The sequence below is a fragment of the Mustela nigripes genome, chromosome 17, assembly GCF_022355385.1.
Source record: "Mustela nigripes isolate SB6536 chromosome 17, MUSNIG.SB6536, whole genome shotgun sequence".
Taxonomy (NCBI): Eukaryota; Metazoa; Chordata; class Mammalia; order Carnivora; family Mustelidae; genus Mustela; species Mustela nigripes.
In genome coordinates this window covers 13,591,167-13,615,854 of record NC_081573.1, presented here as the reverse complement: position 1 = coordinate 13,615,854, position 24,688 = coordinate 13,591,167, and the positions used below count along the sequence as shown (strand labels likewise).

The following is a 24,688-nucleotide window of genomic DNA, read 5'->3' as shown; positions in this document are numbered from 1 at the left end:
CACTTGGGCACACACCCACCTGGTCCCAAAGCAACCCCACCTGGTAAGGACAACTACGATCTCCACTGCACAGAGAAAGAGACTGAGGCATGCAGAGGGCTAATTCAAGGTCACCAGCTAGGAGGAGGCAGGGGCTGGCAGCCAGGCAATCTGGCCCCAATCTGCCATTTTTTAAAAAAGATTTTACTTATTTACTTGAGAGAGAAAGAGTGAGAGAGAGAGAGAGAGAACATGAGAAGGGAGAGGGTCAGAGGGAGAAGCAGACTCCCTGAGCAGTGAGCCCGATGTAGGACATTATCCCAGGACTCCAGGATCATGACCTGAGCCGAAGGCAGACTCTTAACCAACTGAGCCACCCAGGCGCCCCTCCAATCTGCCATTTTAAGTTCTCCACTCCCAAGAGAGAGCTGGGAACCCTAAAGACGTGTCCCCCCAATTTGAAAGTGAGAGTTCTTAGCCTGGAGTCCAAAGATTGACGGCAGGAGCTTCTGAAAATCCCCAAATGATCTTGCATCATGGGGCTCCATCATGCCCCCTGGGAGAAGCTGAGTTCATGTCTTTGATAGGTATAGTGGGGAGGCATAGTTCTAATTTATTCCCAACATGGTTATTATGAACCCTACTACATGTCGGGCACTGTTCTAAAGGATGGAACTACACAGAGACGAAGCAAACAATCACAACAAAACAATGAGATTCTCTGTTCCTAGAGATGCTATATGGATGGGAAGAGGGATTGATCATGAGCTCTTGCCTCAAGCCTTTTGCCCTTGCTGTGCCCTCTGCCAGGACTGCTTCTCCCCACATCTTCCCATGGCTGACTCTCAGAAGTCACCTCCTCCAAGAAGCCCTCCCTGACCGCCCAATCTCCAGCAGCCCCCATCAGGTAGTATCCAGCATAGTTCCTAGTTTAATTTTCCATAGTTCCTAGTATAATTTTCTTCATGGTGTTTATCACCAGCTGAAGTCATTGTATTTATTTAGTGGGCTGCTTGCTTTTTGTCAGCATCTGCAGCCTTCACGAGGGGAGAGATTTTGATTTTCGTGTTCCCCCTTTTTTAAAAAAAAATATTTTTGAGAGAGAGCCAGAGCATGCATGCGTGTAAGCAGGGGAGGGAAGGAAGGAGGGAGGAGAGAGAGACTCTCAAGCAGACACCCTGCTGAGCACAGAGCCCAATACAGGGTTTGATCTCATGACCCTGAGATCATGACCTGAGCCGACATCAAGAGTCTGATGAGGGAGACAGGTGTTCCCCAGGCAGGTGGGCCTCTGTCCAGGTCTCACCCCTGCTGACACAGCTCATGGACTCTCATCCTAGCCCTCAGCTTGGGGAGGATGGGAATGAGACTACCGCTCAGCTCAGGAGTTACCTCTGAGGAAACCGGGGTGGGGGGTGGGTGTGAAGGGATGGGCAGTGACAGGAGACAGGAGGGATGAAGGAACAGAGAGAGGCTGGCTGTCCAAACGCCCTGGCATCTCGCTATCTGGGCCCCAGCCCTCTGCCTTGCCTCCCAGCCCAGCCTTGACCCCACTGGACTGCTGCTCCTGACTACGGGTTTCTCTCTCCAACCCGACTGTGTGCTCTGTGACCGTACGAGCCCCCGGCCGTCTTAGTTTTTGCTGTTTTCCCGCTGCTCCACAATAAATACTAAGGGACAGACAACTTAAATGCAGACAACAGGCTACTGGAACATTCCAGGGGAGAGGTGAGGAGGCCTGAGCAGGGGCTGGAGAGGTGGGCAGGGGTGAAGGCAGCTGACCCTCTCTTTTCCTCCTCCCCCTCCTCCCTTTGCTCATCCTCCCTGCTCTCTCGCACCCCCTTATCTCTCACCTGCCCCCCATCTCTTCCGCACCCCGCCGTCCACACCCACGCCCATTCCCGACAAGGCAGGACCTCTGATTTCATAATCTCAGTTCTGGCTCCTGCTGTTGACACTGTTTCCTTTAGAAACAAAACTGCAGCCAATCTTCCCCATCCATCCACAGATCTGGCCCCTCCGAGAAGAGAACGCATTCAGGAGCCGCGGGGCGGGCTGCAGAGAAGGCAGATTCGGTGGGAGGACCGCCGCGCGCGTGCCCGCGCGCCGTGGGGCCGGTAACGCGGCTCATGCGCCCCCTGCAGGAGAAGGGCTGCAACCTCAGGGTCCGGGCAGCGGGGACGGGGGCGGGGGGCGGGGGGGAGGCTGGGAAGGGAAGTCTGGGTCTGGTGGGTGGGGGCTTTTCAAGAATCTGCTTCCCGAAGAATACATCTTGCGATAGCCTTGAGCTGCATGAAGATAGTCATCCAAGTGGATAGAAGTTAACAGTGTGTTCCACTGGGCGAGCACCCAGGACCTGCCTCCCACCTACTGGCTATCCGTCCTGTGTCTTTCAGGCTGTTATGTGCCCTGTCCTCTCCTCCACGGAGGGAACCATGCAAGGAATCTGGACAGAAAGTCTGAGAGCTGGTACCGTTTCAGGAGCCTCTAAGACTTCACATGCCTCCAGTTTCCTTGGCCTGGACTGTGATGGTCAAAGTGCATTCAGGTGAACTTAGGTGAGCTTGCCAAGGGGGTCCCTTCTGTGTTGTTCTGTTCTCATAACTTGAGCCATGTAAATGGTAAAGCCATAATAAGTATGAAACAGTGGAGACTAAGGTAAACTGGGTAGCTAGGATACAGGTGGAACCTTGACCATGGCCATGCAAACAAGTGAGCTGTTGGGTGCAGTCAATCCTCAAGGGTATAGCCTATTTTATCAGAGTAGGTATCAGCCTGGTACATGTTGTAGTCAGCTCCGCCTGCCATAACAAAAAAACCACAGACCGTGTGGGTTAAACACATTTATTTATCACAGTTCGGGAGGATAGGAAGTCCCAGATCAAGATCCATGCTGATGGCTGGGCGCCTGGGTGGCTCAGTGGGTTAAAGCCTCTGCCTTCGGCTCAGGTCATGATCTCAGGGTCCTGGGATCGCGGCCCGCATCGGGCTCTCTGCTCAGCTGGGAGCCTGCTTCCTCCTCTCTCTCTGCCTGCTTCTCTGCCTACTTGTGATTTTTCGTCTGTCAAATAAATAAATAAAATCTAAAAAAAAAAAAAAAAAAAAGATCCATGCTGATGGATCCTTTTCTCAGTGAGCAGCTTCTGGCTTACAGACACTGCCTTCTCCCACTATTGTCAGATGGTGGGGAGAGGGTACATGGTGCCTGCTATCTCTTCCTCGTCTTCTTCTTCTTTTTTTAAAAGATTTCATTTATATATTTTAGAGAGAGAGAGGGCACACACGGGGAGGAGAGGCAGAGGGAGAGGGAGAATCTTTAAGTAGACTCTGCATTGAGCTCAGAGCCGAACAAGGGGCTCAGTCTCACAACCCTGAGATCATGACCTGAAGCCAAAACCAAGAGTTGGACACTTAACTGGCTGAGCCACCAAGGCATTCTACTTCCCCTTCTTATAAATGCTCTAATCTCACCCTGGGGGCTCCACCCACATGACCTTACCTAAACCCAATTTCCAGGGATGCCTGGGTGGCTTAATTGGATACGCATCTGCCTTTGGCTCAGGTCATGATCCCAGGGTTCTAGGATCGAGCCCACATCGGGCTCCTTGCTCAGCGGGGAGTCTGCTTCTCCCTCTGTCTGCCCCTCCTCCTGCTTGTGCTCGCTCGCTCTCCCTCTCAAATAAGTAAGTAAATATATCTATATCTATATCTATATCTATATCTATATCTATATCTATATCATCTATATCTATATATTTTTTTAGTGGGCAGCAACAAAGCAAGGTTTTTTGAGTGACAACAGTGATCATACAAAGATCCCAAGGAGGGAGGGGACCCAAGGGGGGTCCTAAAGAAGTAAAATCTTGCCCTAAATAAATCAAATCTTAAAAAGAAAAGAAATGCAACTTATGGGACACCTGGGTGGCTCAGTTGGTTAAGCGTCCAACTCTTGATTTTGGCTCAGGTTATGATCTCAGGGTCGTGGGATTGAGCCACAAGCCCAGCATGGAGCCCGTTTAAGATTCTCTCTCTCTGGCCCTCCCCCCGCCCTCTCTAAAAAAATAATAAGTAAAAAATAGTTTATGATATTTACTCATAATATTTACTCGTCTCCCAAAGCTATCTTAAGAATCAAGTGTGATGGTGACTTCAAAAGTGCTTTGTAAGCAGGAAAGCACCTTATAAATAGCTGGTTGGTTTGGGAGGTCTTTTGCAGTGTTCTGTGACTGAACACTGTTGCTCTGAATTTGCTCCCCACTTCTTCCTATTCATTTCCTATCTTCATCAGTTCTGAGCTCTCTTCATAGCGCTCATCACTGTCTGCTATGATTTTATTTTTTAATTTTCTCCCCGACTTGATGTCAGTTCCCATTGGGCAGAGACATCTCCCTGATTTGCTGCCTAATCACCATCTCAGCATCCTAACATCAGATGAAACCTGGAGGATTTGTAAACTGCCCAAGGGCTTTATTTTTAAACCTTAATCAAGTGCTGTTCTATTTTGACTTGTACTATAGGTAGAAATAAAGCCCTTCATGAATGACAACTTCTCTGTGAATGCTACAAAGGAATTACTAAATATGCACTTTGTCAAATGGAAAAAAAATCACTTTATTACAATGCACCCTGCCACTCTGCTAAGATCTTTTGTAAACAGAAAAATTTTTATGTTACAAAATGCTGTATAGACCAAGTGCAGTATTTACAAATACTCTATCCCATGTGCCATTTGGAATCTTTGTAAGTGGTAAAGTGCTTTGTAAATGTCAAACTACTTAAAAACTACAGAATGTTCTGTAAACAACAAGGAGTTCTGTATACTACAGAACACTCTGCCTCAAAGAGTTTTGCTAAAGGCAAACAATATTTTTAAATGCAAAATAATCTGTCCACATCAAATACCTCTGTAATTATAAAGTGCTCTTCAACTGCAAAACACTTTACATTTTGGAAAGATAAATAGACTGATACATAATTTAAAATAAATTACTGACAAGAGGCAAAGTCTCTGACACAGTGTAAGGTCCTGGGTACCCTAAGTAGTAATTTGTAAATAGGTGCATGTTTGTTGATGGTCTCCTGCTTTGTTAAGTATGTGAATTGTTGGTTATTCAATGTCACTTCTTTCTCCTCCTCTGGAATCTGGGTGGAATTTGTAGCTGCCCTGGCCAGTGGAATGCATACCAGACTTCCAAGGCAAGGTTCTAAAAGGCAGTAGTTTCTACCTGGCTCTCTCTGTTCCATCTTCCACTCCCACTGATTCCCCATGAGTTTAGTGCCAGCAACCCAATCTCACCCCTACTGGAGGATGCCTGGGCTGGCCCATCAATGGCTCTTGAACAACCTCCATCCCACACAAATCAGCTTCCACAGCTTTCCTTCTGGCCACCTGCCGCAGCTGAGCCTGAGTCTTACGGTTCATGGCCCCAATTCCCTAGGGAAGGGAAGAAACACTGGTTAGCTCCACATGTGACCTCAACCATGACCCATCCCTCAGCTGTGAAGGTATAGCCCAGACTGTCCAAAGACCATAATCAGAGATGCAGTAAGCCCCCACCCACCCCAGAACACTGCCTCCCTTCTCCTGAGCACTGGGACCAAGCACGTGTCTGGGGTTGAGGCAGAGAGGATGGGACAGGGAAGGGGCGTTACTCTGGCTGACTGGGACCCCCTATCCCCACATCCATCCTCGTGGGTATAGGAACTAGCTACCCCTCCCATGCTTCTCCCTGCAACAGACATGCCTTGAATGGCCCCTCAGCATGGGACAGGAGGGAAACCGAGGCACAGGGCTGAATGGACAGGCACCCCCTCTCCACAGCACCCCAGTGTCAAGAGCTCAGCCTGGAGAGTCACTGGACTCTTGTATATCAGGCTCTGCCTTCAGGCCAATGACGTCACCTCTTGGAGGATTTATTTACTTGTCAGACACTTCAGGGCTATTTGCTTGGTGCCAAGCCATGTTCTAGCCACTCTGGCCATACTGTCTCATGGAATCTTCAATGCCACTTTGGAGGAGCATCTGGGAGGGGAGTTCTGGCCCCATCCTTCCAGAGCCTCCGGTCCGAAGGCAGAAATGGAAGAACACCTGCCTTCCATTCCCAGTGGAGAGTAAAACAAACGTAAGGCCACCCTGCACACAGATGTCCACAACGGCACTGTTCACAAGAGCCAAAAGGTGTCAACAAGCCACGTGCCAATCACCTGATGGGGGGATAAACCAAACGTGGTATTTCCATCCAGCAGAATATTATTCAGCCCTCAAAAGTACAGTGTTTCCTTTTGGGGCGAAGAACATGATTGGATGCTGGACAGAGACAATGATTGCATGATACTGTGATTGTACAAAATGCCATTGAATTGTATACTTTAAGATGGTGAGTGTTTAATTTTGTTATGTGAATTTTAGCCCCCCCCCCCCAAAAAAAAGGAAGAAAAGAAAAGGAAAAACAAGAGGCATGGTAGCAAGATAGCCGTTGGGTCCAGAAAGAGTAGAACTTTATTTTGATCTCGGTTTTCGTGGATAAGAGCAGAGAAATAGGGGAGGTGTTTTAAAGTACACAGCCCAGAGGCTGAGGGCCACAGTGGCTTTTTCAACTCAGAGAAAGAACAGGAGGGTTAGGGGTGGTTGGGTATAGGTGTGGGCCTCCGTTTCCCCAACTGCACAGTGGATGGTGATGACACCAAGTTACTGAAGGTATTTCATGGCCATGAAGGCCAAGGTTTTACCCTCCATCAACAGGGCAGACCATCTAGGGATGAAGGGTGAAGACAGTATGCAAACAGAGGAGATTACAGAAGGGATTTTCCCCAGGGGAGAGTGAGCAGGGAGGAGTCAGGAGGCCTCCACAGACTGCTTGTGGGCAGAGGTGGGGGCTAGAAGGAAGAGCTCCAAGGGGATCTACAACCTTGGTGCCACTCCCTGGCGGGGCAGGAAGCAGAGCTGGAACTCAGGGGGCATTTTTCCCAGCCCATTCCTCCGGGGAGTGATATCAATATCTTCCAGGGCCTTGGGAGATCTCAAGGTGAAGTTCTGTAGCACAGAGGTCAAGAACAGGAAGAGCTCCGAGCGGGCCAGGCTCTCACCCAGGCAGAAGCGTCTTCCTGAGGGTGTGAGGGGGACTTGTGTCATTGGGGGAGCCCTCAGGAGCACTCAGCTGCCCCACCCCCACTCTCCTGGGACATTTGCGTGCTCATTTACACAAATTTACATATGAGGTACTTCTGTTCTTGTCCTCAACACAGGCAACACCAGTGTATTCGTGCATGCCTGTTTCTATCTGGTCCCACGTGTCTCAGCCTGTCCTCTATGGTGTCCTCCTCTGTCTCTCTTGGTCCCCAGTCTTTGCCTGTTAAGAGTTCTTTCTCTGTGATATCTCTAGTTAAGTATATTCTCAGCTCAGCTGATGTTTTGAGAAAATGTGCAAATAGTGGAAAAAATCTTGCAAGCATGCCCTGGATATGAGGAATCATGAGAGAGAAGTAGAGGGGAACTGAAGCCTCTGAGGTCTTGGGTCTGGACCATACCTAGGAGGCGGGCCCCTCTACTTAACAGGCTATTAAAATGTAGAACTACTCTGGGGGATGCCTGGGTGGTTACCCACTGAGCCACCCAGGATCTCAGGGTCCTGGGATCAAGCCCCTCATCGGGCTCTCTGCTCAGCAGGGAGCCTGCTTCCCCCTCTCTCTCTGCCTACTGCCTACTCCTGATCTCTCTGTCAAATAAATAAATAAAATCTTAAAAAAAAATAAAATATAGAACTACTCTGAACTCTCAATGTGCAGCCGCTGCTCTGACCTTCTAAGTGTCCCACTCTTCTGATCACCTTGGTCTCCTCCAAGCCCCTGGACCTACCCGCAATCAGCACTAATGGCATGAGCCTTCCAGACCCAGTCCCCATACCCCAACCAGTGACAGTCTCAATTGGTTGGTGGGCCTCGTCATACTTGATAAACATTCAGAAAATCACCCCTGCCTCTCCTTTCTCCCTGCAAGCTGGGGTCAACCACCACAGAAGTGTCCCATCTAATTGGAGCCTGGGTGGGATCCCATATGCAGCAAATTTTCTAGAATACAGCTAGTCTATGTCGTTTGGTTATGGAACACTGAGCTGAGGGAGACAAAGAGGCTCTGTGAACAAGAGCCACTATCTCCTCTTGAGTGTCTTAGAAATAAATTTAGCAAGAAATATGCAAAACTTGATTAAGAAAACAAAAGCCCGAGATGCCACCACATCATACAAGAGTTGGTTCAGTGGACACACACTCTAGTTTTGTCTGGCATATCTCAAATTTCTCAAGTTGTCAAAGCTGTCCAGATGAATCTGCAAATTTAAGTTAATCCCAATAAAATTCCAGTGGGATTTTTTGAGAATTTGAAAAAAAGTTCTAAAGAGTACTTGAAAGAAAAACAAAATGTGTTACAATGACCATGTAACTATGTGGGAAAGAAGGGTAATGGAGGGAGTTAGACCCTGTAAAATAATGGAACTTATTACACAGGTATAATAATTCAAATAGTATGGTATAGCTAGAAAAGACACATCCATGAACCAGTGTGGATATAGGTCAGTATAAGTAAGCCAGGAATAGACCTAAGGAGATTTAAAATGTTAGCCTATGATAAATTTCAAGCCAGTGGCTAAAAATTGAATTAATTGATAGGTGAACGAAGGCACTTGTACAACTACCACAGTGAGTGAATATTCCTTATATTTTTTGCCCTAGGTCCCCCCTGGGCCTCATTCTAGTCTGGGGCTTGGATTTCAACAACTGGCAAATAAGAAATAAATCAATTCCTTTTCCTCTTTCCCATCCCTACTGTTCTCTTTTTCTTTTCCTTTCTTTCTTTTTTTTTTTTTTTTAAGATTTAATTTATTTATCAGAGAGAGAGTGCACAGCAGACAGAGGCGTAGAGAGAAGCAGGCTCCCTGCCAAGCAAGGAGCTGGATTCAGGACTCGATCCCAGGACCCTGGAATCATGACCTGAGCCAAAGGCAGCTGCTTAACCAACTGAGCCACCCAGGCATCCCCGTGCTCTCTTTTTCATCTTACCTTCCTTTTATCTACCTACCTATTATCTATCTGTCTACCCATCACCTACCTTTGTGTGTGTGCATATGTTTAACAGAAAATATAGAAGGATATCCTCTGTGATATTAACAAGTCTGGGTTTTGGAGCTCCTCTCTACTTGCTAGATGGGATGCTTCCCAATTCATGAATCTGTTAATAAAGCCTATTCAATTTTTTGTTAAAGTCTGATTTTGACAGTGAATTACAGGTGATTTCTACTTTAATTTTATTGCCTCCTTGTTTGTATAAAAATCAGAAATAAACAATAAAGTTCTTGGGGCGCCTGGGTGGCTCAGTGGTTTAAGCCTCTGCCTTCGGCTCAGGTCATGATTCCATGGTCCTGCGATGGAGCCCTGCATCAGGCTCTCTGCTCAGCAGGGAGCCTGCTTCAGGGATCCTGCTTCCCTTCCTCTCTCTCTGCCTACTTGTGATCTCTGTCTGTCAAATGAATAAATAAAACCTTTTAAAAATAATAAAGTTCTTTTTATTTTGAAAGAAAAGCTCAAATGCCTTTCTGAATTCTTGGCACATGGCAGAACGCTCAATAATGGATCCCTCATTTGTCTGTTCTTTGTGTGAGAATGTGAGAGCATGTGTGTGTCTTTATCTTTTACTTCATCTCCGTCATTGACTTAAGTCTCTGTCTTCTCTATTATACCCCCTCTTTTCCTTCTCCCACACCTTCTATGTCTCTGTAGATTTCTTGCTTTTTCTTTTCTTCTGAATCCTCATCTTTTTCAAAAATCTTCACTGTGTGTTTGGGGTTAGACAAAGGGAGAAAGTCACCCAAAGGGCAGGTGGTGAGCAGGAGTTCTCAAAATGTGGGTAAGGTCTCAGCTTACCTAGGGAGAATGGGATAAAGGTCTCCTGTGTCCTGAAGTTGCCCTCCGCATCCAGGAAGTGGCCAGGGTGGAACGTTTCTGGCTTCTCAAAGTGGCATGGGTCATGGAGGACAGAGCTCAAGAAGGGATACACAGTGGTGCCCTAAGAGGGTGTCAAAGCCAAGAGGACCCAAATGGGCATGAACAAGGAGCGGCTGAATCAATGATGGTACATCCACAATGGATTAACAATAGCTTCATCCTTTGTATGGTTCTACAGTTGGTGGCTGATATTTTGAGTAACTTTGCCCCATTTGGTTAATAGTTGTGTCCCAAGCCTTCTAGGTATCCCCACCAACTACCCCAGCCATCCCCTCTTCCTCCAAGACCCTTCGGACTTCTCCATAATCCATCGACTGAAATTTTCACATTTGGCTCTGCTGTTCCAGACCACAGCACTAACATGGGTGATGCAAAAAGTGGATCAAATGAATTTTTTGATTAACCAGTGCATATAGAAGTTATGTTTACACTATGCTATACTCTATTAGGTGAGCAAAAAGCATTATGTCTGGGAAAATATTTAATAATTACAATTAATTTCACAATACATTATTGCTAAAAAATGTTAATCATAATTTGAGCTTTCAGCAAGTCATAATCTCACTGAGAAGGGTCTCACCCAGTGTTGACGGCTGCCAAAAGATCAGGGAGGTAGTTGCTGATGGTTGGAATGACTGTGGTAATTTCTTTCTTTCTTCCTTTGTTTCTTCCTTCCTTCCTTTCTCCCTTTCTTTCACCCTTTTTTTCCTTCCTTCCTACCTTCCTTCCTTCCTCCCTTTCTTCTATTTTCTTTTTATTAAAGTAAGCTGTATGCCCAGTGTGGGGCTTGAACTCATGACCCTGAGATCAAGAGTCAGATGCTCTACCTGACTAAGCCAGATACATGCCTCTGGTTGTGAGCAATTTCTCAAAATAAGACAAAAATGAAGTCTGCCTCATTGATTGACTCTTCCTGTTACAAAGAATTTTGTAGCATGTGATGCTGTTGGATAGCATTTTACCCAACTTCTTTCAAAATTGGAATCAGTCGTCTCAAATCCTACCAACACTTCATCATAAAAGCACATGAGTATGAGAATATGTGATATTTTAAATCCTTTGTTGTCATTTCAATAATCTTAACAACAGGTTCCCCAAGAGTAGATTCCATCTCAGAAAACCACCAATAACAGATCATCATAAAAAACATAATAATAATGAAAAAATCTGAAATATTTTGAAAATTACCAAAATATGACACAGTGACATGAGGTGAGCAAAGGTTGGTGGAAAAATGGCACCAAAATACATGCTCAATGGAGAACACATTACATTACTGAAGTATGTATTACAATAGAGCTGTAACAACTTTCAATCTCTAAAAAAGCAATATTTGCAAACTGCAATAAAGCAACATGCACTAAAAGGAAGTATGCCTAAATTCTCATGGGTTAGTGCCCACTAGGTGATTAGATATTACCCTTAGGTATATCTTTGCTTGGGAATCTGTGCAACCACAGAAAATATGAGTTAGAACCATAGGTATTGACTTGAAAATATACTAACAGCACACTATTGTTATATTATGAAAAGAAAGACACACACACACAAACATACAATAAAAGATAAGTTGCACATTGCAATGATTTGCACATGAAAACATGAGGGGAAGGAAGGAAACACAAGTTTCAAAGTGATAGATAAATATGAATTGAATTGGGGCACCTGGGTGGCACAGTTAATCATCTAACTCTTGGTTTCACCTCAGATTGTGATCTCAGGGTAGTGAGATTGAGCCCTGTGTCAGGTTCTGTGTTCAGCCTAGAGTCTGCTTAAGATTCTCTCTCTTGGGGCGCCTTGGTGGCTCAGTGGGTTAAGCCTCTGCCTTTGGCTCAGCTCATGATCTCAGGGTCCTGGGATCAAGCCCAACATTGGGTTCTCCTCTCAGCGGGGAGCCTGCTTCCCCCTCTCTCTCTGCCTGCCTCTCTGCCTACTTGTGCTCTCTCTCTCTCTCTCTCTTTTTCAAATAAATAAATAAATAACATCCTTAAAAAAGAAAAGTCTCTCTCTCTCTGACCCTCCCTCCATGGGCTTTTTCTCTCTCTTTCTCTTTAAATAAATAAATAAACCCTTAAAAAATAGACTTATCTATTCTGTGTATATATGGAGTGCATGTTCATATAAACTTAAAGAAATTATAGAAAGAGAAATAAAGCTTTGAATGTCTTCTCATGAAAGAGGAAAGTAGGGGAGATGACAAAATGCTTTAAAAAAAGAAAAACAGCTCTATTGTAATACATACCTCAGTAAGTATATGGTTCCCCCCAGTGTATCCAACATCTAATAAAGGTTTAAAAAAAAGGACAGAAGGGAGAAGATTTTTCTACATTTCCAAAATCTGTCTCCTTCCCATAGAAATCTGGAAATAATAATTCCCATTGTGATCCATTGACCAGAGACATGAACCATAAGGCTACACCAAGATTCTGTGGTCTCACCTTAGGGAGATGATATCCCCGGAAGTGAGTGTCCTTGATGACACAGCGCGGAACACCAAGGGGGAGGATGTCACTGAATCTCTGAATTTCATGGATGACGGCGTCTGTGTAAGGCATTTTTGCCCGATCTTCAAGGGCTGGGAGATGGTGTGAGCCAATCACTCTGTCAATCTCCTCCTGGACTTTCTCTTAAAATGGTAAGGATGGAAAGAGGGGGTAACATCAAGGAATGTCAGTAACAGTGGGCTCAACAAAGTCATACAGAAGATGATCTGCAGACTGGGGAGAAGAGGTGTCTTGTGAACTCTTTGCTAAGATGTTGGGTTATTGTTCCTTCTCAATGAAAGGAACATTCATTGATTTTTCAATGAATGAAAGTCAGTGGCTTCATTGTGGGGAAGTCTTGTCTGATGTTTCCACTCTAGTTATGAGTGGAGATCAGTTGAGTAATGATGGGTGGGTGGAAACTCAATCAACACTTAAGGCTATCTTTTTCTTTTCTTTTCTTTTTAACTAATAATGGGTATGGCTGGGACTGGTGTCATATCATTTTGTCCCAGTGACTTGCTATGTGATCTTGAATAAACCACTTTCCCAATCTGGCCCTCAAATTGATTACCTGTAAAATAAGGGAATTTGATTAGATAAGAGTTTCTCCAAGTCTGATCTGCAGACTGTCAGCATGAGAACTGAATGAGGGCCTTTCTAATTAGCTACAAATCAGCAATATACTTCAAAGAGTCAAGTTCTTTGTTAACCTCAAAGCGTTCTGTCAAGAGTCATGTGGTTTTGTAAACTGCGAAATGCTTTGTGAATGATACTCCGTGATTGGAGCATCCCTCCTAAACCATGAAGCATTTTACAATTCACCTTATGTACTTCATAAAAGTACCTTTCAAGCCACAGGAGCTTCACTGAATGGAAAACATTTTGTAAACTGTAAATTACCCTGTCAACTCCAAAGTGCTTTGTTCTCAGCAAAACTTTATAATAAGCTACCAGTCCCTCCAGGGGTGTATCTTTGCTGACTGAAGTGGTCTGTCTTCACCCATCACACGACCACCCTCCAGTATGGCTGCAAGACCCTCGGCTCTTTCTGGCCTTTGACCACCAATGCCCAGCTCACCTACAACATCAGGGTTCTTAAGAAGGAGTACAAATCCATGCAAGAGAGTGTTGCTGGAGCTCTCTGTGCCGGCGAGAAACAGCGAGACAACCGTGTAGACAAGGTTCTTAAAGTGAAACTCGCTCTCAGGATCAGAGCTCTCCTGGGGATAGCAACAGACAATCCTTAACATCTCCCCTTGTAAAGATTCTCAGCTTCTAGATCTTTTCTTCCAACCCACCTCCATGTAACTCTGTGCCAGTTTCTTCTTTCTTTCTTTTTTCTTTTTGGTATTTCCTTTTTTCCGTATTCGAGGCCAACAGTGGAGCAAAAGGGTGGGCTCTGGACCCAAACTGCCTACGTCCAAACTAAAGTCCTACCATTCACTAGTTAGGAGTCTTTGGGTAAGGAGCTTAACCTCTCTGTGCCTTAGTTCATCATCTGGGGTTGTTTTGATGTTATGTTTGTAAGTACTCCATACATGTTAGGGATTAATATTTTTTGGTTTTTGCTACCTTTCTTTGGGTCTCTCTCTCTCTCTTTGCAGTTGTCTATCCAGGGGTGATAGTGAAATACTGAATAACCAGCTACGCACTTGCCAGACCAATCAGAACAGACACGGGCCTCTGACCAATCAGAACAGAAATTGGCCTCTGACCAATCAGAACAGTAATAGGCCTCTGTCTATTTAGGACGCGAGGAGGTGGAGAAGGGTCCCGAAGAACCGCTGTGTGGGGCCGGTGGTCGCTAGGTCTTTTAGTTGCTACCTCAGACCACCGTTCCAGGAGAGTCTGGGAAAGCTGAGGAAGGACTGGGAGATGGGAAGGGAGGGTGGGCTAGTGGCTTTCTTACCAATTTGCAGGGAAGTATTTCAACATTTAAACATCACATACATCGTACCCAAACATATCAAGTTAGCTCGATATCAGTAGTGTGCCCATCGCTCTCTTTCCCACCCACCCCTCATCCAGCTTGGCCCTTGCCTTGTCCATGCAGACCAGGAAGGAATCGATGAAGTCCTTTGGGGCGCTGGGGTCCAGCATTTCCTGGTGCCTCTGGATGTTCTTAATGACAAAATCTTCAATTTCTTGGACTTTGCTGTACACGTCCCTGTGGATGCCCGGAAAGTATTTCAGGATGCCGGAGAAGACTTCAAACATCTGCAGGGAAGCAAGGAGGTCCCAGAGTTTGTTCCCTCTGGGCTGGTGCTGCAGGATTGAGGCTGTGCCCTGCATGGCACAGCAATAACTAAAGGGCTTAATTCACCCCCTGGCCTTGGAGAATGGCGCGCCTCCCAGTTGAGCAAACAAGTATATATGTACACACTCAGTGGTGTGTGAACGAGTACACCCTGGCCCAATCATGCTTACCTCTACTGGGATTTCCTCTCTCATAGGCCTCCCTTTCCTAAGGTCTATTTCCTACCTTCAGCCTGACTCATCACCTTTGGTGTCTTCTTGCATCAGTGTTAAGACAAAAAGCATCTGATTTTTGCCCAGGGTCCACCCACCCCAATTCCTGCTCACCCCCACTCCCCACGGAACCTTTGGCTTCACCTGGCTATAGAAAGAGCTGGAAAGATCGGAGATATCATTCATTAAATGTAGCAACCGTAGGAATCCAGGGTCCTGGTTATTGAAGCACTGTCCAAAGATGATAGTACAGATGATGTTAGCCATGGCGGAGTGAAAGAAGAAGGTGGGATCCAGATAGGCCCCTGTGAACAGGAGTTCTGTCATGGTAGGGCCCTACATGGTGCTTCTGGGAGGCTCTGACCTGGCCGGTGCCATCTCAGCTTGGTTGGTTGGTCTCTTTCTCTTTCCCTCGGCCAGCCTGCCTTTGCTGGTTCTCTTATGATTTTTTTCCTGGACATCTCAGGCTTTTGTCTCATGGTTTTCTTGGGCTCTGTCTGGATCTGACCCTCTTGGTGCACCTTCGTCTTTCTCTGGTTTTGTCTCTGGCTCTTTGTTTGAGACTCAGCCCCTTCTTCTCCGTCCTCTCTCTTTCCATGTCCGTCTTCTTGGCCCTCTCCCCCTGACTCTATTACCCTTTTCTTTCTATGTCCTTTCCTTTACAGTTTCTGCTTCTGGATCGATCTTTGTCAGGGTCCTGGGTTTTCCCTCTGACTTGCTTCTCTGTCTGCTTTCTCTGCCTTTTCCTCTCTGTGTCCCTGTTTTCTTCATTCTCTTTCTCTTTCTATCTGTCTCCTTCTCTCTTTCCTTGAACTTGTCTCTGAATCTCTCTGTCTCTGGGTCGTTCTGTCTCCATCTCACCCACCCCCTGCCTGCCCATCCACCCCCTGCCCCTGCCCCTGGGCTCACCCTGGGTTTTCTGGAGCTCCTCTACCAGACGCTGAGCCTCCTCCTGGATTTGCTTCTCAATGCTCTGCTTCCCCATCCCAAACTCTCTCATGGTGAGCTGAGAGAACTGCCGAAGGACCTTCCAAGACTTTCCATGGGCAAAGGCCACACCTGATTGGGAGGGCACAGAGGGAAGTTTGGGAGGACACATGAGGCGTCCCCTAGTCTTTTCCCAACCCCCACACCCCATTCACCTCTCCCCTTGAAGAAGGGATCGATGATGGCGATGTGTCCTCGGCCAGAGAAAGCCTCAGCTTGATCCACCAGAGCCTCTTTCACTGCCTTGTACCCACACAGGATGACAACAGGCCGGGGTCCCAGGTAGACTGTGAAGACTTCCCCGTATTTCTTCTGCAGCTGTGGAGGCGGGGTCCAGCTCTCACTCTCTCACTCAAGAGAAGAGTCTCCATCCTTACACCTGGGTCACACCCTCCAGTCTAGCCTAACCACCACCACCAGTCCCCATCGAATCCCTATCAAGGAAGAAGGGAGACCCGAACTCTGCAGCTTCTTCCAAGCCTCCCTCATACACCCTTGCCCCAAATGTTCTCATCTCTCAGCTTTTCCAAGAACTCTCCCAACTTCAAATTTAAAAAATGGCAGAGACTCAGGGTGCCTGGGTGGCTCATTTGGGATAGAGCCCCGCATCAGGCAGGCTCCCTGCTCAGCAGGGAGTCTGCTTTCCCTTCTCCCTCTGCCTCTCCCCTGGCCCCTGCTCTCTTCCTCAAATAAATAAACAAAATCTTTTTTAAAAAATGACAGTGACTCCTCATATGTAAGCTCTAGTACCTCTCCCTCCCAAACCTTGCAGGACCCAGCTCAAAGCTTCACGTCTACCATCATAATTTCTCCCCCCAGTCTACCTTCCCTGCATTCCTTCTTATAGGAATTCCAGAAGCTTCTCTCGTGGACATATTGGGCCAGATGGCAGATCAAGGCTGGAAGAAGGTCATCCCCAAGCTGGCCTGAGAAGTCCCAACCACAGTTTGAATCCCAACTGCCTTGCTGCTTGCGAGCTCTTACCTGTCCACCCATCTTCTGCTTATCCTCCTCCTTCCCCCTCTCCAACTCACCAACTGGAAGGTCTTGAGAAAGCCCTGGTGGTCTATTTGCAAAATGTTCCCCAGGAAGGGCAGAGGCCAAGGTCCTGGAGGGAGGCATCCCCGGGAGGTTGGGTGACCCCAGAGTAGCAAGAGGCCAATGAGGACACCGAGAAACAGGACAGTTGACAGCATCATGGTCCTGGCTGTGTCTGCTTTCCATCCTGCTGCCCCTCTTTAAAGGGAGGCTGCTCTGTTGTTTGTCACTTTTTTGGGTTGGTGGGGGCGGGTGTGTCATAAATCTACCTTGGGATAGCTCTTGGGAGCTCTCCAGCAACAGGGAGCCCAAAGTTGGCAGGTGCTGCAGAAGCCAGGATGTTTAGCATCTTACATGGGTCCCAAAACCAGCCTTCTATTGGCCTCTGGCTGCCTGGAGGTATCTTAGCAGACAGTGCCCTTGAACCTGGAATACCTTCCTGTAGGTAGGGTAGTGGCGTCAGCCTGTGGAACACATAGAGGTTGGTGAGGGAAGGTTGCACCACAAGGATGGCTCTTGGCCAGTTTTCTCAAAGGGTGGCATTGCATCATGAGAGACTGAGAATAGCTAGAAGGCAGAACTGGTACATCCTGTGTTCTTTGGGAACAGAAACTTATTCTGGTCGTCAGAAGAAGATGAGATATGAAGACAAAGACAAGGTCTGATGGGGGAAGTCTAGCTCCGTGTTGAGGGTGCCTTTGGGTTGCCTGATTCACCCATTCATTCATTCATTCATTCCTCAGCAAATATTTTGCCTTCTTGGAACTGACCTGGCAGTGAAGAAGTTCTCACCTTCCAGAAAGATCCCTAGTGACCTGACAATAGATGGGTCTCACATAGAATAGCATGGATCCCCATCTGACTAGGCTTTGGATGTTTATTTGAGTGTCAGGGGGATTGAAGGGCGCTATCGGGGAATCCAAGGCCCCAGCATAGCTCCCATGCAGCTCAGGGAGTTGTGGGCCGAGGAGACCCTTGCCCCAAAGGAAGCAGTAGAGAGAGTCTTTGGAAACGAGGACAGCAATGGTCTACAGTGTGGATGAACTTCCAAAATATGATGCTGGGTGACAGAAGCCAGACACAACAGAGCACATATTGTATGATTCCATTTATATGAAATACACAGACCAGGCAAAGCCATAGAGACTGAAAGCAGATTGGTGACGGCTGGGGGCTGAGGGGATGGGGGAACGGAGAGTGACTTCTAATGGGTACAGGGTTTTGTTCTTGGGTGCTGAGAATGTTTGGAACTAGATAGTGGTGGTGGTTGTACCACATTGGGAATGAACTCAATGCCACGAAATTATACACTTTAAAACACTTTATTTTATGTTATGTTAATTTTACCGTAATTTAAAAATATATTGGGGGTTAGTTGGGCAGGACCGGCTGAAGAATTTGAGTTTGAGAGCCAGGGAGATGGAGTGTGAATCTTGCTCTTCCACTCCTAGCCATACAACCTGGGACAACGGATGCTAGTGCCTGGCCTTTGTTTACTCATCTGTAAGATGGACGCGATCATCACATCCACCCCCATGGAAATACTGGAAGGAAGATTCAAGTGAGATCATGTACGCACAGATCATGGAGCACAAACAGTTGCTAGGAGCGGGTGGTAGTTCTGAGGAAGGAAGTAGTCACTGGAGGAAGCCGGGGCTTGGGAGGTAGAAGGGAGCCATGTCTTCCCTCTAGCCCCCAGCTTTTATATACGCAGTACATCAAGAACTCTGTTAACAAAGGAGAGAAAACACTTCCAACGAGTCTTTACAAGAGCTGGAGAATGATGGGCTGAGATGAGGTGGCAGAGAGGACTTTCCCAGGGCAGTGGCACCAAGGAGGGGACGGTGCTGGCTGGCTATGGGTCTCTTCGTGGCAGGAAGACCCAGAGAGAGGCAAGGAGCTGTTCTCTGCAGAGGTGGGATACTTCATGATCCTGGGATTCTTTGACTGCCCCCCTCCCTCAGCACCCTTCACGAGACAGAAAGCTGATCTGGTACACAGGGGGCACTTTGCCCACACCGATCTCCCGGGGTGTGAGGTCGATGTCTTCAGGGGCCACAGGGCTGGCCACGGAGAAGTTCTGGAGAATGGTGGTGAAAAAGAGGAATAATTCCATACGGGCAACGCCTTCACCAAGACAGATGCGCTTCCCTGTGGACACACAAGATCACCAGCTTGGGCACAGAGCCAATGCATGTTCCTTGCCCTCTCACATGGCAAACCCAGACATCTGTGGCCATTGCAACAGATGTGTATGGGATTAGCTTTTAACCTGCAATTCAGGGTGTAATTCCTGAGGGTTCCCGGGCCCTCGGAAAGTGCAAACATATAGGCCTCGCACATTTTTTTCCCCCAGGAGAGAGTTCTTTTCTTAGATTTCCAGAGGGTCTAGCAGCCCCCCAGAGAATAAAGACACATTTCTGATTGGATGTGTGTGTATGTGTATCTGTCTGTCTGTCTGCCTCCACTATGTAGGCATGTGCACATTTCTGACATTTTTAAAGTCTTTCATTTCTTTTTTTTTTTAAGATTTTTATTTATTTATTTGATAGACAGAGAGAGATCACAAGTAGGCAGAGAGGCAGGCAGAGAGAGAGGGGGAAGCAGGCTCCCCGCTGAGCAGAGAGCCCGACGTGGGGCTCGATCCCAGGACCCTGAGATCATGACCGGAGCTGAAGGCAGAGGCTCAAACCACTGAGCCACCCAGGCACCCCACGTCTTTCATTTCTAATATGGGGAGAAGAGTAACCATCAAATAGGGCTATTGTGAGGTTAAAGAAATGAATATTTGTAAAAATTCCTAGACTAACACTTGGCCTCTGCTAAGGATGCAATAGGTGGCTCTTGCTTTGTGTTTCCTTCTGGGTGTGTGTGGCATGGAGTGTGAGTGTGGTGGGGAATGTGAGGCTGCTGGGGAGCGGGGTGGGGGGTGTATCTGGTACTGTGTGTTTCCCTATCTCTGGGTTGTCATCTTTTCTCAGTCTGAGAGCCACCGGCTTCAAGAGTTTAGGGCGGGCGCCTGGGTGGCTCAGTGGGTTAAGCCACTGCCTTCGGCTCAGGTCATGATCTCAGGGTCCTGGAATCGAGTCCCGCATTGGACTCTCTGCTCAGCGGGGAGCCTGCTTCCTCCTCTCTCTCTCTCTGCCTGCCTCTCTGCCTACTTGTGATCTCTCTCTGTCAAATAAATAAACAAAATCTTAAAAAAAAAAAAAAAGAGTTTGGGGCAAAAACCAAACTGCACCTAAAACTGTGAGTGGGACTGGTGCTTGTGAGACGGGTGTCTATGGCTTCCAACAGACTCTCAGAGGCGTGAGAGCTCCCCAGTAGGTTACAGAGCATGGGCTTGATGAGAAATGAGGACACATGGAGTGGAGCCCTCAGGTAGAGACACCGAAAGCCTCGTCCTTCATGTCAGGGCCTGTTTATCTGCAAGCTGGTCACCTTGGAAAGGCCATTCCAGACGTTTCCTACACCTGGCATTGGGCCTGCATGGAGGTTTCTGGGGAATATGTCCACATCTTTTTGCACATTAGAAATTAGGAAATACGAACTTAGGAATACCGAGGGCAGAGCTAGAGGCTAGTTCTCCTACACCTGGTTCTTTGACCCAGTTCTTTCCAGAACAGCCTGGCTCTACTCTCTGCTCCCACCCTGTCTTCTTCATCCCTAGGGCTGTCTATTGGGACACCTTTGCATGCTTTTTCGCCATGGTGAAATTGCCTCAGTCTCTTGCTCTGTTTGTATCTTGTCTCCCTCCTCTTTTGCCCACTTTCTTCCATTTTAAACTCCCTGTCTCTGTCCATTTGCATTTGATTCCATCTGAAACACTGTCTCTCTCCCCTTTTCTGTCTCTCTCTCTCCTCTTCCTCGCTCTATTGTCTCATGTTCGCTCTGTCTCTTTCTGTCCCTACGTCCCCTGTTACTGTCTCCCTCTGTCTCTCCTTGTCCCTCTCTCTGTTTCGCACTTACTCCTTCTTTGTCTGTCTGTCTCTGTCCTTCTTGTTCTACATCTCTGTCTTGACTCTAGGGTCCTCCTTTCTCCCAAAGGATGAGGACCCTGGGCATTGGGGTTGTCTCTAGAAGGGGCCAAAAGGTGGAGAATGTGGACAGAGACAATTCAGAGCATGTCAAGAGCCTCTCTGGTTCCCCAGCGCCAGCAGGATAAATCCAAACACCCCCAGCTTTCATGGCCCCTCCAGCTGAGCTCTTTACCCTTCTATAATCTTATATAATCTATAATCTATAATCTACATTCCAGCTCCCAGGGTTCATCTAGTTTCTCAAATATGCCATCATGTTTCCACCTGCAGGCTTTGACCTTGCTGTTGCCTCTGCCTCGATCACTCTTTCTAGAGGCCAACTGATATTCATCCTTGACGTCTTAGCATAGAGGCTAGGGCTTCAGGGGATGTTTTCCCCAATGTATCATCAAGAGTAGTCAGTCCTTCCTATTTTGTGTTCCCAAAGGCCCTTTTAGAGCACTTACCACAATCACGATTCATCCATTCATCCTGATAATAATCACCACTTCTGTGACCGCTTGCTTTGCGGCAAGCAGCCCTAAGCACATTGCAAGCACCAACTCATTTCATTAGGGACTATTTTTGTGGCCAGATTATAAGTGCCCATCTTACAGCTGGACTGTAAATTTCCCAGGGCAGGAACTGTGTGAATTGTCTGAACGTGAATTGTCCCATGCATTATTTTCAGCCCCCAGCCGAGCACTAAGCTCAGAGCAGTGCTCGACAGATATTTCATACCAAGGTATAAAGAGGTTAAAATATTTTCCCTGGTCCAGCTCACCAAGATGTGCCTTTAGGACATGATCTTACTTCTTAAGTCCCCTCTAGGGTTGCAGTAAAGATGGAACAGATTAAAGTGGGTAAAGCAACTGACAAATACATACATACACACACACACACACACACACACACACACACACACACACACACACTGATGCTCAGAAAGCAAAGATCTCCCCTTGATTGTCTCAGGGTGGGAGTGGCACTCTGGGGTCTGGGAAAGGGAGTGGAAGTCCAGTTCACCTATGGAGAAGGGGATAAAAGCTTCATTCTTCTTCAATACCCCCTTGGCATCCAGAAAGTGGTCAGGGTTGAAGACATCCGGTTTTTCAAAGTAACGTGGATCATTGAGAGCAGAGTGCAGGATGGGAAATACTTCAGTGCCCTGAGGGAGGGTCACAAGGTCAAAAGATACTGTCATTCCCTTCCTCAGTGCACCCCATAAAAAAATAAAATAAAATAAAAAGGGGCGCCTGGGTGGCTCAGTCATTAAGCATCTGCCTTTGGCTCAGGTCATGAACCCAGTGTCCTGGGATTGAGCCCCACATTGGGCTCCCTGCTCTGTGGGAAGCCTCCCTTCTCCCTTTCCTACTCCCTCTGCTGTGTTCCCTCTCTTGCTGTGTATCTCTCTGTCAAATAAATAAATAAAATCTTTAAAATAAAATAAAATAAAATAAAATAAAATAAATAAAAATGAGGGTCCTAGTGATAAAACCAAAGCAAACCAAAGCAAAAACAGGTCAAGGGCAGAGATGAGCCACACCGGAGATGACCTCACCTTGGGAATGATGTACCCTCTGAAGCAAGTGTCTTTGGTGACCATATGGGGCACGCCAATTGGGATGAGATCCCCAAATCTTTGAATCTCGTGGATGACGGCATCCGTGTATGGCATTTTGGCTCGGTCATCAAGGGATGGAAGGCGGTGTGGGCCAATCACCTGGTCAATCTCCTTGTGGATTCTCTCTGCACAGATGAGTGGGATCGGGGAACCTCATTTTAAAAAGACCTTCCAGCAGGCACATTGCTTTCTATGGCCCAGCAAGCCAGAGAAAAGGCATAATAAATGGTTAGGTCATTGATACCCCTCAGAGCAAGGAGCCTGGGGAAGAAGGGGAGGGGGAAGCAAGAATTCTCCCCTTTTGAAATCTAATGAATGTTATGAATTCTCCCCACGGGGCACAGATACACACACACACACACACACACACACACACCACAATTTTGCATAGAATTTCAGATTAAGAACTCAAGACTATAAGCCTGCCAAAATTCTCCCTCTAAAAGGAGTTGAAAATGAGCTAATAATTACTGTGTGTGTATTAGAGATGACACACAGAGCTAGGTCCTCAGGAATGAAACAGTGGAATAGATCAGCAGACTAACCCATGAAAAGCTGTATAAATAAATGAATACAGAAATCAATCAGATTATGAGTGGAAAGATCAATGAATGGAAGAACATTAATGAATGTGTATATGTATGTGTTTATCACTCAATATGTGAATTAATGAATCATTCATCGTTGATTAATAAATGGCCCATAGACAAACCTGATTAACCAGTAAATCACATAAATGGATGGCGGGCTAGATCTATAGAGGAGTAAGTAAATAAATTAATTAACGAAGAAATAGGTAAGTAAAGGAATGGATGGGGGGCGGATAGATGAGTCTGCACTTAAGCGACGGGAGGAAACAGTGGGGGAACACGCTGACCCTCCATCATCCTGTGTTCATTCACAGGACTGGCTTCGTTAGGGGCTCATTCAATACGGGCAGTGCCCCTGGTATAAGAAACGAACACCGGACACAGCCTGCCTCATTCAGGAAGGACGCCAGCCCCAACTCCTGAGGCCCCAAAAGGGGTAAAAAAAACAAAACAAAAAACCCTCCACGGGCTGTCCGGCCCCGCCCACCTGTGATGTGGGGGTATTTGAGCATGAGCAGGAATCCGTAGCGGAGCGTGGTGCTGGTGGTCTCCGTGCCCGCGAAGAAGAGGGAGAGTGTTGTGAGGATGAGGTTCTGCTGGTGGAACTCGCTGCTGGGGTCAGCCTTCTCCTGAATCCAAGGGGAAGCACAGGGGGAGAGGGGGGGCTTTGCTGCACGCTTGTCCCTGGGGCGCCTTCTCCCCGCTTCTGGGGCTCTCACACGTCTGGGCCAGTTTACTTTTCTGTGCCCTCTGTGCATCCAGTCGGGAATCCCTCCCCGTCTCTCTGCGCTCTGTCCCGGCTCCAGTGCATTTCCCAACTCTCTGCTGTGTTTGTCTCCCCCTAGCTCCCAGACTTCAGGCCTCTGTAAGTCTTGTTATCTATTGCGGTCCCTGGGTCAGGCGTCCTGCCTTTCCCCTTTCTCTCTCTCTCCCTCTCTGCTCCCGACTTTCTCCTGTTTCCTCTTCCTGTCATTTCCCTCCTGCATCTCCCCTCCCTTTTCCCAATCTCCATCCCCCAAACCCCACTTTGTCCATGCGGATCAGGTAGGCATCGATGAAGTCCTGGGGGGAGCTGGGGTCCAGGGTTTCACGGTGCTTCTCCACGACGCGGCCAATAAAGGCGTTGATTTCCTGCAGGTTGTCGTAGACTTGCCTGTGGGCACCAGGAAAGTACTTCAAGACATTGTGGAAAAGCTCGAACACCTGTGGGAGAGAAGGGGCTGTGAGTTCGTTCTGGAGCTGAGCTGTGGGTCCCAGGGAGGGGAGCTTTCCGGGGCCCTAACACCTGGGGTGGAGGAGGGGATCTCCTCTCCCTGTGTCTCTGTCGCCCTCTGTCATCATCTCTCACTCACTGATTCTAAGTTTCCTTTGATCTGTCCGTCTCCCATTTTTCTCCTTCTGCATCTTCCTCATCATCCTCACATCTTATGAGGTCCCTGCCTCACCTCTCCAACTCTCTCCTTTGTGCCTCGCCTTACTATGTCTTTAATCACCCTGACC

At 47.3% G+C, this 24,688-nt stretch overlaps 2 protein-coding genes across 4 annotated transcripts in view; both read right to left on the bottom strand.

Annotated features, from left to right (window-relative positions):
• Positions 1 to 2,754: 2,754 nt before the first annotated feature.
• Positions 2,755 to 17,116, bottom strand: LOC132005763 (cytochrome P450 2B11-like). The gene is made up of 11 exons (XM_059383297.1): positions 16,952 to 17,116; positions 16,073 to 16,235; positions 15,840 to 15,989; positions 15,075 to 15,235; positions 14,502 to 14,678; positions 13,540 to 13,681; positions 12,414 to 12,601; positions 9,895 to 10,036; positions 6,888 to 7,083; positions 5,276 to 5,413; positions 2,755 to 3,040 (listed from the first exon to the last, which is right to left on the bottom strand). Exons 1-10 carry the CDS (start codon positions 17,114 to 17,116, stop codon positions 5,398 to 5,400), a joined length of 1,500 nt encoding a protein of 499 aa, XP_059239280.1. The 3' UTR covers positions 2,755 to 3,040; positions 5,276 to 5,397.
• A 1,142-nt stretch (positions 17,117 to 18,258) lies between these two features.
• Positions 18,259 to 24,688, bottom strand: part of LOC132005762 (cytochrome P450 2B11) — a 13,559-nt gene continuing 7,129 nt past the window's right edge. For 2 of the 3 annotated variants that reach the window (XM_059383295.1, XM_059383294.1), the window contains exons 5-9: positions 24,215 to 24,391; positions 23,676 to 23,817; positions 22,536 to 22,723; positions 22,001 to 22,142; positions 18,259 to 19,106 (exon numbers count right to left, since the gene is read on the bottom strand). In XM_059383295.1, coding sequence (XP_059239278.1) covers positions 18,916 to 19,106; positions 22,001 to 22,142; positions 22,536 to 22,723; positions 23,676 to 23,817; positions 24,215 to 24,391 — 840 coding nt within the window. In that variant the 3' untranslated portion in view covers positions 18,259 to 18,915. The remainder of the gene's footprint in view (positions 19,107 to 22,000; positions 22,143 to 22,535; positions 22,724 to 23,675; positions 23,818 to 24,214; positions 24,392 to 24,688) is intronic. The other variant, XM_059383296.1, reaches the window with a different exon arrangement.